Below are 13996 nucleotides of genomic sequence, written 5' to 3'. Positions count from 1 at the left end.
ATAAAAATCTCATGATTGCTTAATTGTGCAATATGCAATCAAATTAAATCAGTGGTTAAATAAAAATCTAACGATATGTACTTGTTTTATAATTAGCGCTCAAGCAATATTTAGATGAATGAAAATTATATCAATAAACTATTCGTTTTTATTTATTCGTGAAATAATTTCGAGTATAGACTAATATTTTTTATATAAATGAGCACAACGAAAATTCATACGCCAGTTGGCATTAAAATAACAAAATTTGATTTTATTATTATATCCCAACCCTTGAGACATTTATGATGTCCCCGTTTTTAACTTTGCTCGGAGAATGAACTAAAACCTTTGAGAAAAAATAATATGTATATATATATTTTATAATCGAGTTGTTTTGTTTCTTGCAGGGCATTCTTGATCGCCATTTTCTTGTAAAGAACGCCTTAAATATGCTGGTGCATTGCTGGTGGTTGGACTCAAGGAGAGACAGATAAATACGGTTACTTTTATTAGGTCTGTTTATGAAGCAAATAATTTGTAACAACTATTACATAGTAGGGGAAAGTGAGAGAGCAAAATGACATTCCATTTTGAGGGGAAGTTGCAAGTTTTTATTGGATACATTTTTACTTGTGAGAATTTGCAAGTGAGAAAACCAGCTGATCGCAAATTAAAAATCAACACGAATTAAATTTTGCGAATTGAGTCAAAGTTCCAAATTTAAAATAAAAATGGTGATTAAAATGGGGAATGTAAATAAATATATTTTAGATAAAATAAAAAATAAGTTTATTTGAAGTCATATATTAAATAGAAATCGGCCAATGGCATTACTTCTGAACCAAAGCCTCCAGTCACCGTTGCTACAGTCTCCGAAATACTATACAAATCGAAAGAATTGAAGGTAACTCTTGTATTTTATGCTTATACTTCTTGATTATTAACTAATTTGTTAATAAATATATATACATACATACATGCATACATGACAGCAAGGAAAATGTGAAGAAAGCTCTGATTGCCACAACAATACCATTGCTGATGGAATATCCTTCATCTGACAGCGATGATGAAATGGCCACAAATTATTGTGACAAAATAAAATCATGTAGTCTAAGATCGTTATTTTTTCTTTTAATTGCTTTTTTTTATTTTAATACGAGAAAGTTTAAAATCATGTAGTCTAAGCTCGTTATTTTTTCTTTTAATTGCTTTTTTTTATTTTAATACGAGAAAGTTTAACTGAATTTTTTTTTTTTAATTTTTATGATCTTTCCGCCAAAAAGGTATCAAGGCAAATTCGGTTGATTTGGAGCCGATTATCTCCATAACTGGCTCAAAGATATGAAGCCGTTATAGCTAATTTAAATATATAAGCCAAAATAAAAATAAATATTATAAGCCAAAAAAATGCAGTTTGTTAGAAATCGAATTGGCCAAATAGTTTCTATGTCATGGCGGTCAGCATAAACTGAGATCGTGCGGATTATATATTACAAGGTTAAGTCATCCGAATCAAAGTGCATAGTGAGAGTAACCCTAGCTGTTACGTCACAGGAGTTTTGTCAGCACAATAATGCCGGCCCATTTCGAATGTATTCTTACGCTCTTCATATCAGTCGTTGTTTAGACGGCAACGAAGTGTTATCTATGATGAAATACCATGGGCTCTGACAGTTTTTTCGTATATCACCAACGCCATATCCGTTTTTGCCTACCTCTGTCACATTCCTCGCTACGTGAGCAAATCAGTTGATTCCTTCAAAGTTGTTGGGAGCCGAGTAACGGCTTGATGTTGGCCACGCCTTTGCTTTTCGTACATCGTGCGACGGCATACAAAGGTTATTTGCTACAAAGGAGTGAATACGGAGCCTAGTTGCTAAAAGGTTTCCATATGTGCGTACATTTGAACAGTAAAACCATGACTTCCGACTAACTCAACGATAATCTGATTTGATTACGCGTTTTTCAGTCAGGCGACGGCTAGGAGCTGGAACCTCTTCCTACAGGCTACCTGTTTCAGGTACTAGCGGCGTCAATTGTCCAGAGGCGAGTTCGTCATGGAGGTTGAATTTTCTTGCAAAAGACAAAAGTTATGAACTGCCTGAGCTTTATGTAAATCAATCGGTTTCGGCAACTCTCTGGTGTGTGCCAGTCTTTTGGGGAATATAATTTGAATTCAAGTTGCAATGTTAAAGATCTCAAAAGTACTTAACTTCTCAACTCAAGCTTAAGCTTAAATAAAATAACAGAGAGCGTGAAAATCATTTGTTTCCCGCCCGCAATACTCATGGCACTTAACGGGTTAAGGCGATTGGAATGTTGAAAACTATTAAATTAACTTATTGAGCCCGGAATGCGATGTAACTAATGCTTTCGCCACAAATAGCCTAATGAAGGCAAAATATACAACTGAATAATATAAAGCCGATTGCTTGCTTTCTAGGTGACAACTTAACAACAAATTATTGCTTATAAATATTTATTAAGTACGTAACATTACATTTTAAATATGTATCTACTTTCTGTTATAAAAAATATATAATTAATAATAGTTTTTTTAATTACGAATTCACATTTAAAAGCAAGCGAAAACTGCTTGAACTGCTCTGGAAGTGCATTAGCAAATATCTCTTATAAAAAGAGGATCAAAAAGTCGCCGCATTCACGTATCAGCGTAAAGTCCTCTCTCGACGAACAAAACCAACACTTTATAAGGCGCTCATCATACCCGTCCTATGATATGGCGCAGAAGCGTGGATGATGACAATAACGAATGAGGCGTCACTTGGAGTGTATGAAAGAAAGATTCTGCGGAAGATTTTTGGAGCTTTGCTTGTTGGCAACAACGAGTATGGTAGGCGAAAGAACAATGAGCTGTATGAGCTTTACAATGGCATAGACCAAAGATCTAGCGACTTCGTTGGCTGCGACATGCCGTCCGAATGGATACAAATGCTCCGACTCTGAAAGTATTCGATGCAGTACCAGCTAATGGTTGCAGAGGCAGGAAAGGCCTCCTCTGGGTTGGAAAGATCAGGTGGGAAATGGCCTGGCTTCACTTGCGCGCTTCGTTAAACTGGACCAAGATCGCGTAAGCGGTTATCGGCCAATCAAGAAGAAGAAGAGTAAAAAGAGGATTTAAGAGGGTGTTTTTTAGCTGCATGAGAACTATCACGGTCGATAACTATGGTTCGACAGCTGAGAATGGCAAAGTGTATCATTTCTGTTCGGTAAGGTTTGGTAAGTCATCATGAATCGTTTACCGCCAGCACAATATTTTAAAATTGTGGAAATCTACTTTGAAAAAAACTTAATCTGTTCGCGAAGTTCATAGATCACTCGCGGCGTCATCGGTCCTTATTTCTGTCGAAATGAGGAAGGAGCTGCCGTTACGGTACATGGCTAGCGCTATCGATCCCTGCTAACTGAATTTCGGTTTCCAAAAATTAAACAGCTAAATATCGACGACATTTGGTTCCAGCAAGACGGTGCAACTTGCCCTAGAGCCCGCTTAACAATCGAATTATTGCTACGTGCAAGCCACCATTCACGCCATATGGGCTAATTTATACGAAAAAGTAGTCAAAAATTGGACTGATCGAATGGACCATGTAACTCGCAGCCGCGACGGACATATGCCGAATACCGTATAGAAAAAATAATGCCATGAAATTATCTACCAGATTAAAATATAAAGAAAGACATTGTAATTGTTTGTTCTCAAGCTCTTAAAAAGTTCTCAAGCTCTTAAAAACACCCGATACATACATATATTACATACCTATATAAATATTTATTTATTAATGTAATACCAATCCTGCTAAAATGCATTGGCAAATGAAGTATCATAATAAACAATAGCGTAACTTGCTGCATACTTTCAGGCGGAAAAGAAATTAAGCGGAAGTCACTTAACGCTATTAATTTACGGATTTTTATCAAACCACATAGCGTTAGCAGCTCATGCTATGGGTCATTTCATCAACTGCGCTTTATCCATACAGCCGGTAAATCAACAGTTCAAAGAACTCCATTAAAGTTTTAGTATTGTGTCCAAAAACATATAGCAATTATTGATTGATGAGCACAGTTTTCGCAAAGGTTAAATATTTTTGATTTTTTAAAGTTGTTTTGTCGTTGTTACCGGTAATGCCGGTAACTATTGTAAATTCTTTGATAAACATTGTGTTTGGAACACGAGTTTTTATCTGTTATATATATGTTACGGTGTGGTTAGAAACTTTTTCCGCTTAAGGGACAATTTATAAAGAAATTATGCGTGGCAAATGTTTTTCGAACTGAGTTTACTTCCTGTAACTAAAATTGCATCTGTGATTGGAAAACTTATCATATACATACATATTTCTTTACTTATTTTTTATCAATAGTACTTTTATTATAATAAATGGTAATTTCTTTGCAACAAAGGATTCCATGCAATGGTCAGGTATTATGGGTCAAAGTTCCTGCCCCAGCGATACATAAAAGAATCAAACCTAAATCAACGAAACATGTTTGGCGGAGTATTTACTTGTATGTATATAACTGAGAACTTAAAGCGCAAAATGTCAAACCATTGAATGTATCTCAAAATATCAAATAACGAGTAATAATGCCAAACAAAAAATAGAGTTGTGCGAAAGCTGTAGAGGGTAGGCATAGCGAGATCATTACGGCAGTTACTGCCTTACTCCGCCTAGGGGAAATAAAGACAATCAGGATTTGCCTAAAAGATGCAACGTTTTATTATATTGTATATACTCGTCGTTGTATATATGTATGTGTATAAATAGGTATCGTATTCTAAAAATATCCATGACAAAAAGGGACCTTATGGGGTCCCGGTAGTCTAGAATTCGCAAAATATCGATTTTTTTCGGTATTTCGAAAGTAGAGGCTTTTAAGAATTTACTGTGAAATTTTTGGAAGGATATTCCCAGTATTTTCGATTGTACAGTCGTTTTAGCAGGTAGAGTCAGATTCGTCACGCGGCGGCATCAATGGTCACATTTAAATTGTCAAAACTTTAAACTCAATTACCTCTACTTTTTTCAGCCTGGAGTTGTTAAAAAAAAAACTATTCAAATGAATCGTCCGAAATTGTAATATGTTGTTCACAACATCAATGGCTATTGCCCGTACTATAATCATATTATTATTTCACTTATTTCAATTATTATTTTTTTGATTAAAGAACTGGAAAAAAGCCGATTTTTAGAGTGTCAAATTTAAAACCGCGCAATTTTGTAAAATTTTCTGTTTGTTTTCTTATTCCTGTACGGGACATAGCTAATCAGTCATAGGAATCAGTCATACTGATTAACAATTTTTTTGGTTAAATTATTAAAATTAAAAAAAAAACAATATTTAAATTTTTTAGACTTTTTATTTAACTTCTTTTACATACAAATATTAAACAAATTTTTTTTTAATATTTTGAATTTAATTTAAATTTTTGTAAAAGAAGTTAAATAAAAAGCATACAAAATTTAAAGATCGTTTTGCATGTTTTTAAAAAAAAAAATTCCTGAAAACACCCTAAATTCTCTAACTCTAGACCACCGGCACTCCTTGACAATTCGGGAGTAGACTCAAATGAAAGGAAATTAAAAACTTGCGCTCATTTGCTGCAAGAGAATCAAAATTTTAAATCTACTATGCCTCGCTGATTAAAAGTAAAACCTTTTTCCATCTAATCAAATACTGTTAATTGATATCGCCATGAACTCTTTACACAGCATTAAAGAAGAGCTTGTGTGCATGTCTGAATTATTAACTAAAAAAAATGTTGTGGACTATAACAATCCTCCACTACTAGGTTGTTCAATACGTTTTTCGGTTCGATAAGAAAAACACAATTTCATTAGTTACATTACACTTTATTATTCAGTATAGTCTCTGCGAACATCAATACATTTGTGCCAACGAGATCTCAGTTTATGAATTCGATCTCTGAAGTGAGAATCTGAAAGGGCTTTCAAATACTGTAAATGTTGCTGAGAAAGTCGCATTCGAATGTGTTTTTGTTCCATTGCTAGCGAAATACTTCAGTCAAAATATTGCATACACTGCCAATGAGATGCCTAGGGCTTCTATCCTCTTTCCCTTTCAGTCACTCGACGATTTTCTAATACGATATCCCGTATACTTCTTACGATTTCTGGTGTTGTTGCTGTTGACGTGGGTCGTCTTCAAGTCTTGTACGACCACGTTTAAATTCAGCAACCCATCTTCCCACTTTACTAATTAATGGCGTAAAGTCCTTTCAATATTTGTTCCTATATTTCCTTTGCTTTTAAAGCTTCCAAAAATAAAATTTCAATCATTGCGCGATATTTAATTTTCTCCATTGTAGAAAATACACGATACTAAATGGCTTGTTAACAAAGAGTGAATTGATAGATTGAGATGAAACTTCACATTCGTTCATATGAAGAGCGTACCAACATAACAAACAAAATTTAGGCTAGTAGCAACGCCCTCTCTTATCGAACCACAAAAGTTATTGAACAGCCTGGTATGTAGATACATACATATATGAGAAATTTCCTCCAAACACTTCTCTGATTTCGCCGTGCCGGATCACTTTTCTTTAGCAATTAATTCTATTTGCAGTTAATATTTTTAATTTATTTTTAAACTGGGTTAGATATTGCAGTATGAATTATGATAACAAAGTACATAGAACGTTTTGGATGGATACGGCTTGCCTGAGAATATTTTTCACAATAGGCTATGAGCCTGAGTGTGTCCCACAGGACAACCGCTTCCACCTAGAATATTTCCAATTCAAAGAAATTTGGCATCTAATTTTGTTATGTTAAAAAGACATTTTTTAACCGTTCGTGGATGCCTCTAAAATAACTAGACAACGCGAAATAAGCTACAGCTGCAGGCACATAGTATGTGCACATACACATGTACACACACGAAGATGTTGTGTAAGACTATTAAAAAAACATTCAAAAAATCAGACATCGGAAATATTATATGGAACGCAAATCATACAAATAGCAGCGCAACAATCAATCCAACATCAACGCAAAGGCCAAAAATACTATTAATATCAATTGCAATCATGAACTCGGTACCAAAATAAGTATGTAAGTATGTAAGTACGTTTATCATTTAACTTATTGTATTATGCAATGATGAAATCTTTCACATTAACTCGTACGTGTATGTTTGTGTGTGAAATTTGAATATAATCGAATAAAAAGCATAAACATAAAATAGTTTCTGTGAACATAGATAGACACATGTAGATACTGATATGGATAGCCTACCATTGATTGTTGGATGTTCCGAATGCTCCAGGTCCGCTAACTCTGCGCTGAGTATGTTTTACGTGCATTTTCCCCTCACAAAAATGCAGTGTGAACACTCTGTCTACGGGATCACACTGCCAGCACTGTCTGTCACCATACCTTTGTTTATTCCCCTTTTTCTGTTATTAATACGTCGGCGAAAGTTTTTGACTTCCTCACTATTCCTACACAGGCACATGTACGTACATCACACTCGTATACAAGTGCATGCAGCGCGTATGAATGCACATATGTGTGAAACTAATCATGTGTGCATGCACACATACATATGTAGTATCTACGTATATATGCTTATGCAGAAGTTCAGTTCTTTTAGTTTAAAGGTGGTGGGTGGTGGGTGGATGGTGGTTGACTAGGTGGCTCGTGGCTGGGTGGCTGGGTGGCTGTTGCAACTAATTTCATTCAACCTTGCACCCCGGTTTCCAAAGTGCTTTGCTGCTTCCTTCGGTGTATAGTGATATTTGCTATAAGGATTTTTCGTTGCTTTTTCTATTGTGGATTTGGTGGGTACAGTACGAAAAACTAATGTAAACTAGACGTATTTGTGTGTAGATTTGTTACTTTACTATATATGTATTATAGTAGATGTGTAGGTACAATAGCACTTTAACTTCTATGGAATGTACATACGAGTATGTATTAACAATAAATAAATAGGCAGAGATAGAGTATCGATGTCGCTAGTAACTACAGTAACACTTATGTATATGTATAAGTAAGAGTTCAGTTGAGAAAATTGGCGTACTCTCTATCAATATTTGTTATGCACATACATATACGTACATATGTACTATGTAAGTATTTAACCGTTATCATTAATTGTGTTCAGTTTGATATATTATGTATGTATGTAATATAGAAATCATACGTAAACTACTTAATTAGTTGTTATTCCATTTAAATGCTGTTTAACGTCTGTGAAAAGAAAAAGCCATTTTGAACGTACATTTGTATTGTATGGTAACTAAAGTGTGGTATAGTCCGCGCAGTAATAATTATATAACGTACATTGTTGGCAATTTCCCTGTATTACACAAATCTCTCGACCCACTATCACACTTGCACTATTCGCGCACTCGTTTATGATTTCCGTCAAAGCAATTGATTTTTTACGTTTTATATATACGAAATATAATAATTTTATTTCAAATGCAAGCACAAATTTACATGCATTTACGAATTTCCATTGGACGCGTACTTTTTTTCGAATTTATTTTGTTGGATTCTTCGTTGAATTTCATACAGGTACATGATTTTACTTTATTTCAAAATTATTTATGAAATTATAAGTACGTTCGCTATAACATACATATGTGCACACGTATAAATATATTTTTATTTGATTATGTAAGTGTTTTCGTTTTCGTTTTCATTGAATGCGTGTGATGCATATTCACTTTCTTCGTCATCACGAACAGCACATGCACATCCTCTCAAGTATATCTGTGTGGTGGCGAGTACATACATATATACATATACATATGTATATTTTTATGTGAATTACATACGCACACAATTCATATTGCCATATTTTTCTTTCAAGCCCACACACAAACACAGCCACAACGTATGTCGAATGCAGCGCAAACCACTTTTGACACTACCTACATTCTCGTATTGTACTCGTACATGAAATTCCGATACTCAAAGTGACTTATTAAACTCGTACATATACATACGTATGTTCGTATGTATGTAGCAATCACTTTTAGTTTCAGGAGCACCCCTGTGGGGGAGTGCAATGGTTTATCATCTCGTAATATTTCAGGCTATACATTTTGCCGATTTCAGGTATTGACTTATGACACATTCATATCCTTTTTCCTAAATTTTATTCTACAACTTGGCAAATAGAAGAGTTGAATAATAGGTATTTTGTAAAATCAATGCCTATTCTTTGACCTCTATTTTTTTGTTCCACTAGGATACATTTTTCGCAATATATATATATATATACATATGTATGTAATTTCTTCACAGAGCACACGTTTCATTCATTTGTTACACAATTTAACACTTTTCACATCCGTTACAATTTTTTTTTTTAACAATTTTTTTTACATAACATTTCAGCAGAATGGGGGAATTATTTAATCAAAAGTTTCATTTGATTAGCCTTTTACTTTCACTTTGACCTGAACTATTCAATTCGGACTCCCCACTTTAAGTAAAGCTGCCTTATTCATGGGCGCATTGCTTTGACTTGTTATTCAACTTATCCGTATGAAAATCAATAAAGAATGAGCATGTCCTGTCGCCCGAAAGTTCGGTTATCCTCTGTGTTGCTCGGCGAGAGTGTACGAGAGCGCTCTCAGCAGTACCGTAATGTTGAGCTTTTCATGATGCAACCTTGTTTTGTTTCATTCATAAAATCGAACGCACCCATTGCTAAACCGCCTTTGATTTAAGGTGCGGTCAGACAGGGCACGCAAAATTCTTTTTCAACTCTTTTGTTATGTGTTAGAGAAAGTTCTTTTCAGTTTTGCGGCAATCGATTTCGAAAGAGAACTTGCATAGTCTCACTGCTATTTTTAGAGAGCAAATCAATTTGGAAAGTAACTTTCGACTAGCTGGAGTTGCACCAACAAGTGCTGCATTTTCTAGAAAGATCTAACAGGTTTGGCCCAAGGCGTATCTAATTTATAGATATCTAGAAGGTGGTGTGATTAGAGTAGTTGACTTCCTCTTCTTCCATTTACCTTTAATTTAGAAATGTCAGTAAAGCGGAATGGAGGAAAGTTTTTGTTGTGACGTGAATTGTCGCGCATTCTCAGCGAATTCGAAAGAATCAGTTGATTGGCGAAACCGGGGTCATGACCATAAATGACTAGAAGCAAAGATCTTTTTCTCGTGAGAGCGCTGGTAAAATGTTAAGTTTTTATATTAACATTCGTCAGTAATGCCAGAATTTTGAAAAAAAAATTGGATTTTTTTGCATTTACTTAAAGTGTAATATTTTAAAAATGTTGTGTAAAAATTTGAAGTGAATCCGACAAATACTTTTCTAGTTATTCAAGAATTAACAAAGAGCGTTCGGGCGCTCCAAAGTAGTAGTAAAAACTTTAAATGTTTTTTTCTCAAACCTATGTTCTTTGAACTGGTGATAACTATAACTTAAAAACCGCTTGATAGATTTCTATAAAAATGTATACTGCTTTTGAAAAACATAAAAAATTCGTGCCTGATCGAAGGATTTTTTTTCAAAAATTTCGATTTTTTGTTAAACAATTGATTGTCGGTTTTTTTCTCGAAAATCAGAAAAATATTTCCTGAGGCCGCCATATTGTTAATTTTGGAAAAAAGCTTCGATCAGGCATGATTATCTATTAATAAAACTAATTTCTCTTGTCCGATTGATTTTAGATGAATCTCCAAGGACTTGTGATGATCATCGCAAGGGACTTCTGGAGAAACGGGCTCCACACAAAAAGCGATAACTTTTACAATTAAGTTATTATTTTTCATTTTGAAATTTTGCTAAAGTCAAGTCGAAACATGATGTATTAATGCTTTTATCTTTGTAAAATAAAGCAATTGACTAGCAAAAAACAAATTATTGAAAATCATCTTTTTTTCGGGCCTCTGATTACCCCTAACCCTTTAAACAAAAATTGGGAATTTTCAGTTTGCACATTTGACATTTAAACGAAATTATTCAAAATTGAAATATAAAAGCAATAAAATATTGATAAAGTAATAAGCTCGAAAAACATAAGGATAAATAATATATAAAACATTGCAATTTTTAAATATAACATAAAAAGTGGGTAATAAAAGTTGTGAAACACGAACAGAATAAATTAAAGCAGATAACCTTTAATCTTTGTAAAATATCTCAAACGTAAATTCAATTGCTTTATCCACTCTTTTCAACAATAAAATATTTAGATATATACAAATTTACAGACATGAACCAACACACAGTTATCAATAAAATTGCATGCATGTAAAATGTAGTCATGCATGTACACAATACCATTCTAAGTAAAAGCCGATAAGAATTATATCCTTCTTTGGAAAATTCTAAAAACTTACTTCAATTTGAATTATTACGTTTCAATTCAATTTATTTTAAAATAAATATGGAACTATAAATATTTAAATCACAACATTTTTCCATTAACCCAAAAACGAACTGTTTTCGACAGTTATTTTTGGTGCCTTACTTCTGGCAGCCAGCGACTTCCCGCGAGTTCCTGGGTGCGCTCTCTCACAAAATGAAGGAAGACCTCTTCTATTCGCCACTTCTGTGCTCGCTATCTCTCTACTCGCCTAACTTGACCAAACATTTGCATGTAAAAGCAAAAACAAAGTTATCGAGCTTCGCATCTTATTCGGCCTCTTCTTTTAGCCTTTCTTTAGCGTTAGCACTGTTTTTCATAACCTGGATGCACTTTCGTATCAAATCATTTGCCCCAATCCTCGTGTACTTCCAAAATACAACATTGAGCTAATGGCGTACCAAATGGCGCTGTCACAACGTACAACACCTTTAAGGTCCATCTACATACCATTTCCGCGTCGCATTAGCGAACGCTTTGACGCAACGCGAGAACCAATGAATGCTTCGGTAGTAAGAGCTTTGAGTTAAAAATGAGTGAATTATGCCTTATAAAACTGCAAAAATCTATTATTTACAATAATAACTGCACTTAACTAAACTTATACTTCTTGCAATTTCACTTGGGTTGGAGTATTTTTATTTGATTACATCCGTTGCTTGTCGACGTGCGCGAAAAGTTGGGAGCTGCCCATATTTAAGCTGCAAGCCGTAGCTATAACTGTAACCATAACAATCAGCTGTTTTAAGCAAACATATGGGCATCTCTGTAATGCTGAAAACAGTGAACGACGTAAACGCAGTCCCCAGTCAGCTGTTACGATCAAACTAATGAGAACCCCATGTAAATAAAAAATTCCTTCCTTCCGTATCGTAGTATCGTAGATTTTAACTCAGGATTTTTAAAAATTCCCGCAGAACCCTGTCAGCTGATTGCTCTCTCACCACACAGTGTTGCCAAGCAGTACTTTTCGAAATCATTTACAAAATATACTAAGAAAAATTATAATTTTTATTAAAATAATTAAAAACACGGTTGAATAATGTTAATTATAGATAAATTAACTATTTGCATTTGTTGGTTTTTGGTTTGGTTCATTAAACAATGAAAAATTGTAACTGATAACTCGGATGTGTGAAAATGTGTGTATGCAAAAATATCAATGGCAAGATTGTGTAGATACAACCAAACACATACACACACAAACCGATGTATTGTGTAAATATGTAACTAAAAGAAAGCAGTTGTTCTCACGGGATGAGTTTTTGTGCTCGTTAGGAGCTGCGGTAAGGGACTGCGTACGTCGTTCACTGTTTTCAGCATAAGCGATTATATAGGGTGAGCCATGTAAAATTTGCTTTTTGAATCGGCTATAAAAAAAACTAATTAATATTTTTTAAAACTTTTTTTTTATTTTGAAGAGTGAACATTGTCATTTATGAATGAAAAATAATATCGTTCAAATGACTGCCACGACTGGCTTTACAGTAGGCCATTCGATCAACCCAATTTTTAAGCACATTTTCGATTGTTTGGGCTCCAAATTCATGAATGGCAATTTCGATTTCGTGTTTTAAAGCATCAATCGTCTCTGGATGGTTCGCATAGCATTTGTCCTTAACGACTCCCCACAAAAAATACTCCAACGGGCTTCAACCACAGCTCCGAGACGGCCAATTGATATGGGAATTCAAAAACGGTAGCCAAAAGTTCGAGTATAACTTTGGCAGTGTTGAAACCAAATGTCGTCCATGTCATCCTCTTCAATTTTTGGAAACGAAAACTCGTTGAGCATGTCACGGTAACGCTCGCCATTTACTGTAACCGTGGAAGAAGAAGAAGACCACTTTGGAACTAGGTTTTCAATATTTCTCAATTTTGTTCAAGCGTATAGCATCCCATTTCGTAAATGTCAAACCTTTAAGGGGTAACACCACTGTAGAAATTTCAAAAAATTGATTTTTTTTTATAAGCTTAAAAAATTCTTTGAACCTTTTAAAATACAGAACAAAAAGTTTTATACGTTACCGAAGTCTATTTCATAAATATTTTAAGCTTTTAACCAAGCGTTAGTGACTGCTACCTAACGACTTCTCCAAATTTCCAAACTTTAAACGCGTTTTTCTCAAAACACGTTTTCTGAAATTGGCACGCAGCATAACTCAAACAATTTTAAATATTTTTAATCAGGTTTTTCACTACGTCTGTATATCAACCTTCTTAAGAGAAGAGCGTAGGGGATTTTCGATAGATTAATTTAAACGATTGTTAAGTGCCGTTTTTTTAGTCCAAAATAGAGTTTTTCCCTTCAAATGCTTGCTAATTCCACAAAAATAAATATTTTTTAAATCCCCTACGTGTTTCTCTAGCTATTCTTATCTAGATTAAGAAAAAAAATGTTTCTTTGTTCCAGATTAAAATTTGCACCCTCTGTGCTGCGTGCCGCGGAGCTCCTTCAAGAGAAACCACATTACAAAAATGTCTCCAATGCCGCCATTTTGTAAAATTTTTCGATCAAACTTTGTAGTTTTGTATTTTAGTATATAAGTAATAACTTCCCAAGTCAGAGTGATTGTTTCCCCTTTCCTTCTATACAAAAAAATTCTTTAAAAATCGTGTTTA

At 34.3% G+C, this 13996-nt stretch overlaps 1 protein-coding gene across 7 annotated transcripts in view; it reads right to left on the bottom strand.

Moving 5' to 3' along the window:
• LOC129243427 (potassium/sodium hyperpolarization-activated cyclic nucleotide-gated channel 2) overlaps positions 1 to 9519 on the bottom strand; it is a 102519-nt gene extending 93000 nt beyond the window's left edge. For 4 of the 7 annotated variants that reach the window (XM_054880418.1, XM_054880414.1, XM_054880416.1 and 1 more), the window contains exon 1: positions 7272 to 9518. In XM_054880418.1, the coding sequence (XP_054736393.1) occupies positions 7272 to 7339 (68 nt within the window). In that variant the 5' untranslated portion in view covers positions 7340 to 9518. Of the gene's footprint in view, positions 1 to 7271 lie in introns of all 7 variants that reach the window. The other 3 variants (XM_054880419.1, XM_054880420.1, XM_054880413.1) reach the window with 2 other exon arrangements.
• Between the last annotated feature and the right edge of the window lie 4477 nt (positions 9520 to 13996).

Source organism: Anastrepha obliqua, chromosome 4 (genome assembly GCF_027943255.1).
Source record: "Anastrepha obliqua isolate idAnaObli1 chromosome 4, idAnaObli1_1.0, whole genome shotgun sequence".
NCBI classification, from domain to species: domain Eukaryota; kingdom Metazoa; phylum Arthropoda; class Insecta; order Diptera; family Tephritidae; genus Anastrepha; species Anastrepha obliqua.
The sequence above is the reverse complement of the archived record's forward strand: the minus strand, read 5'-3'. Positions and strand labels throughout refer to the sequence as shown.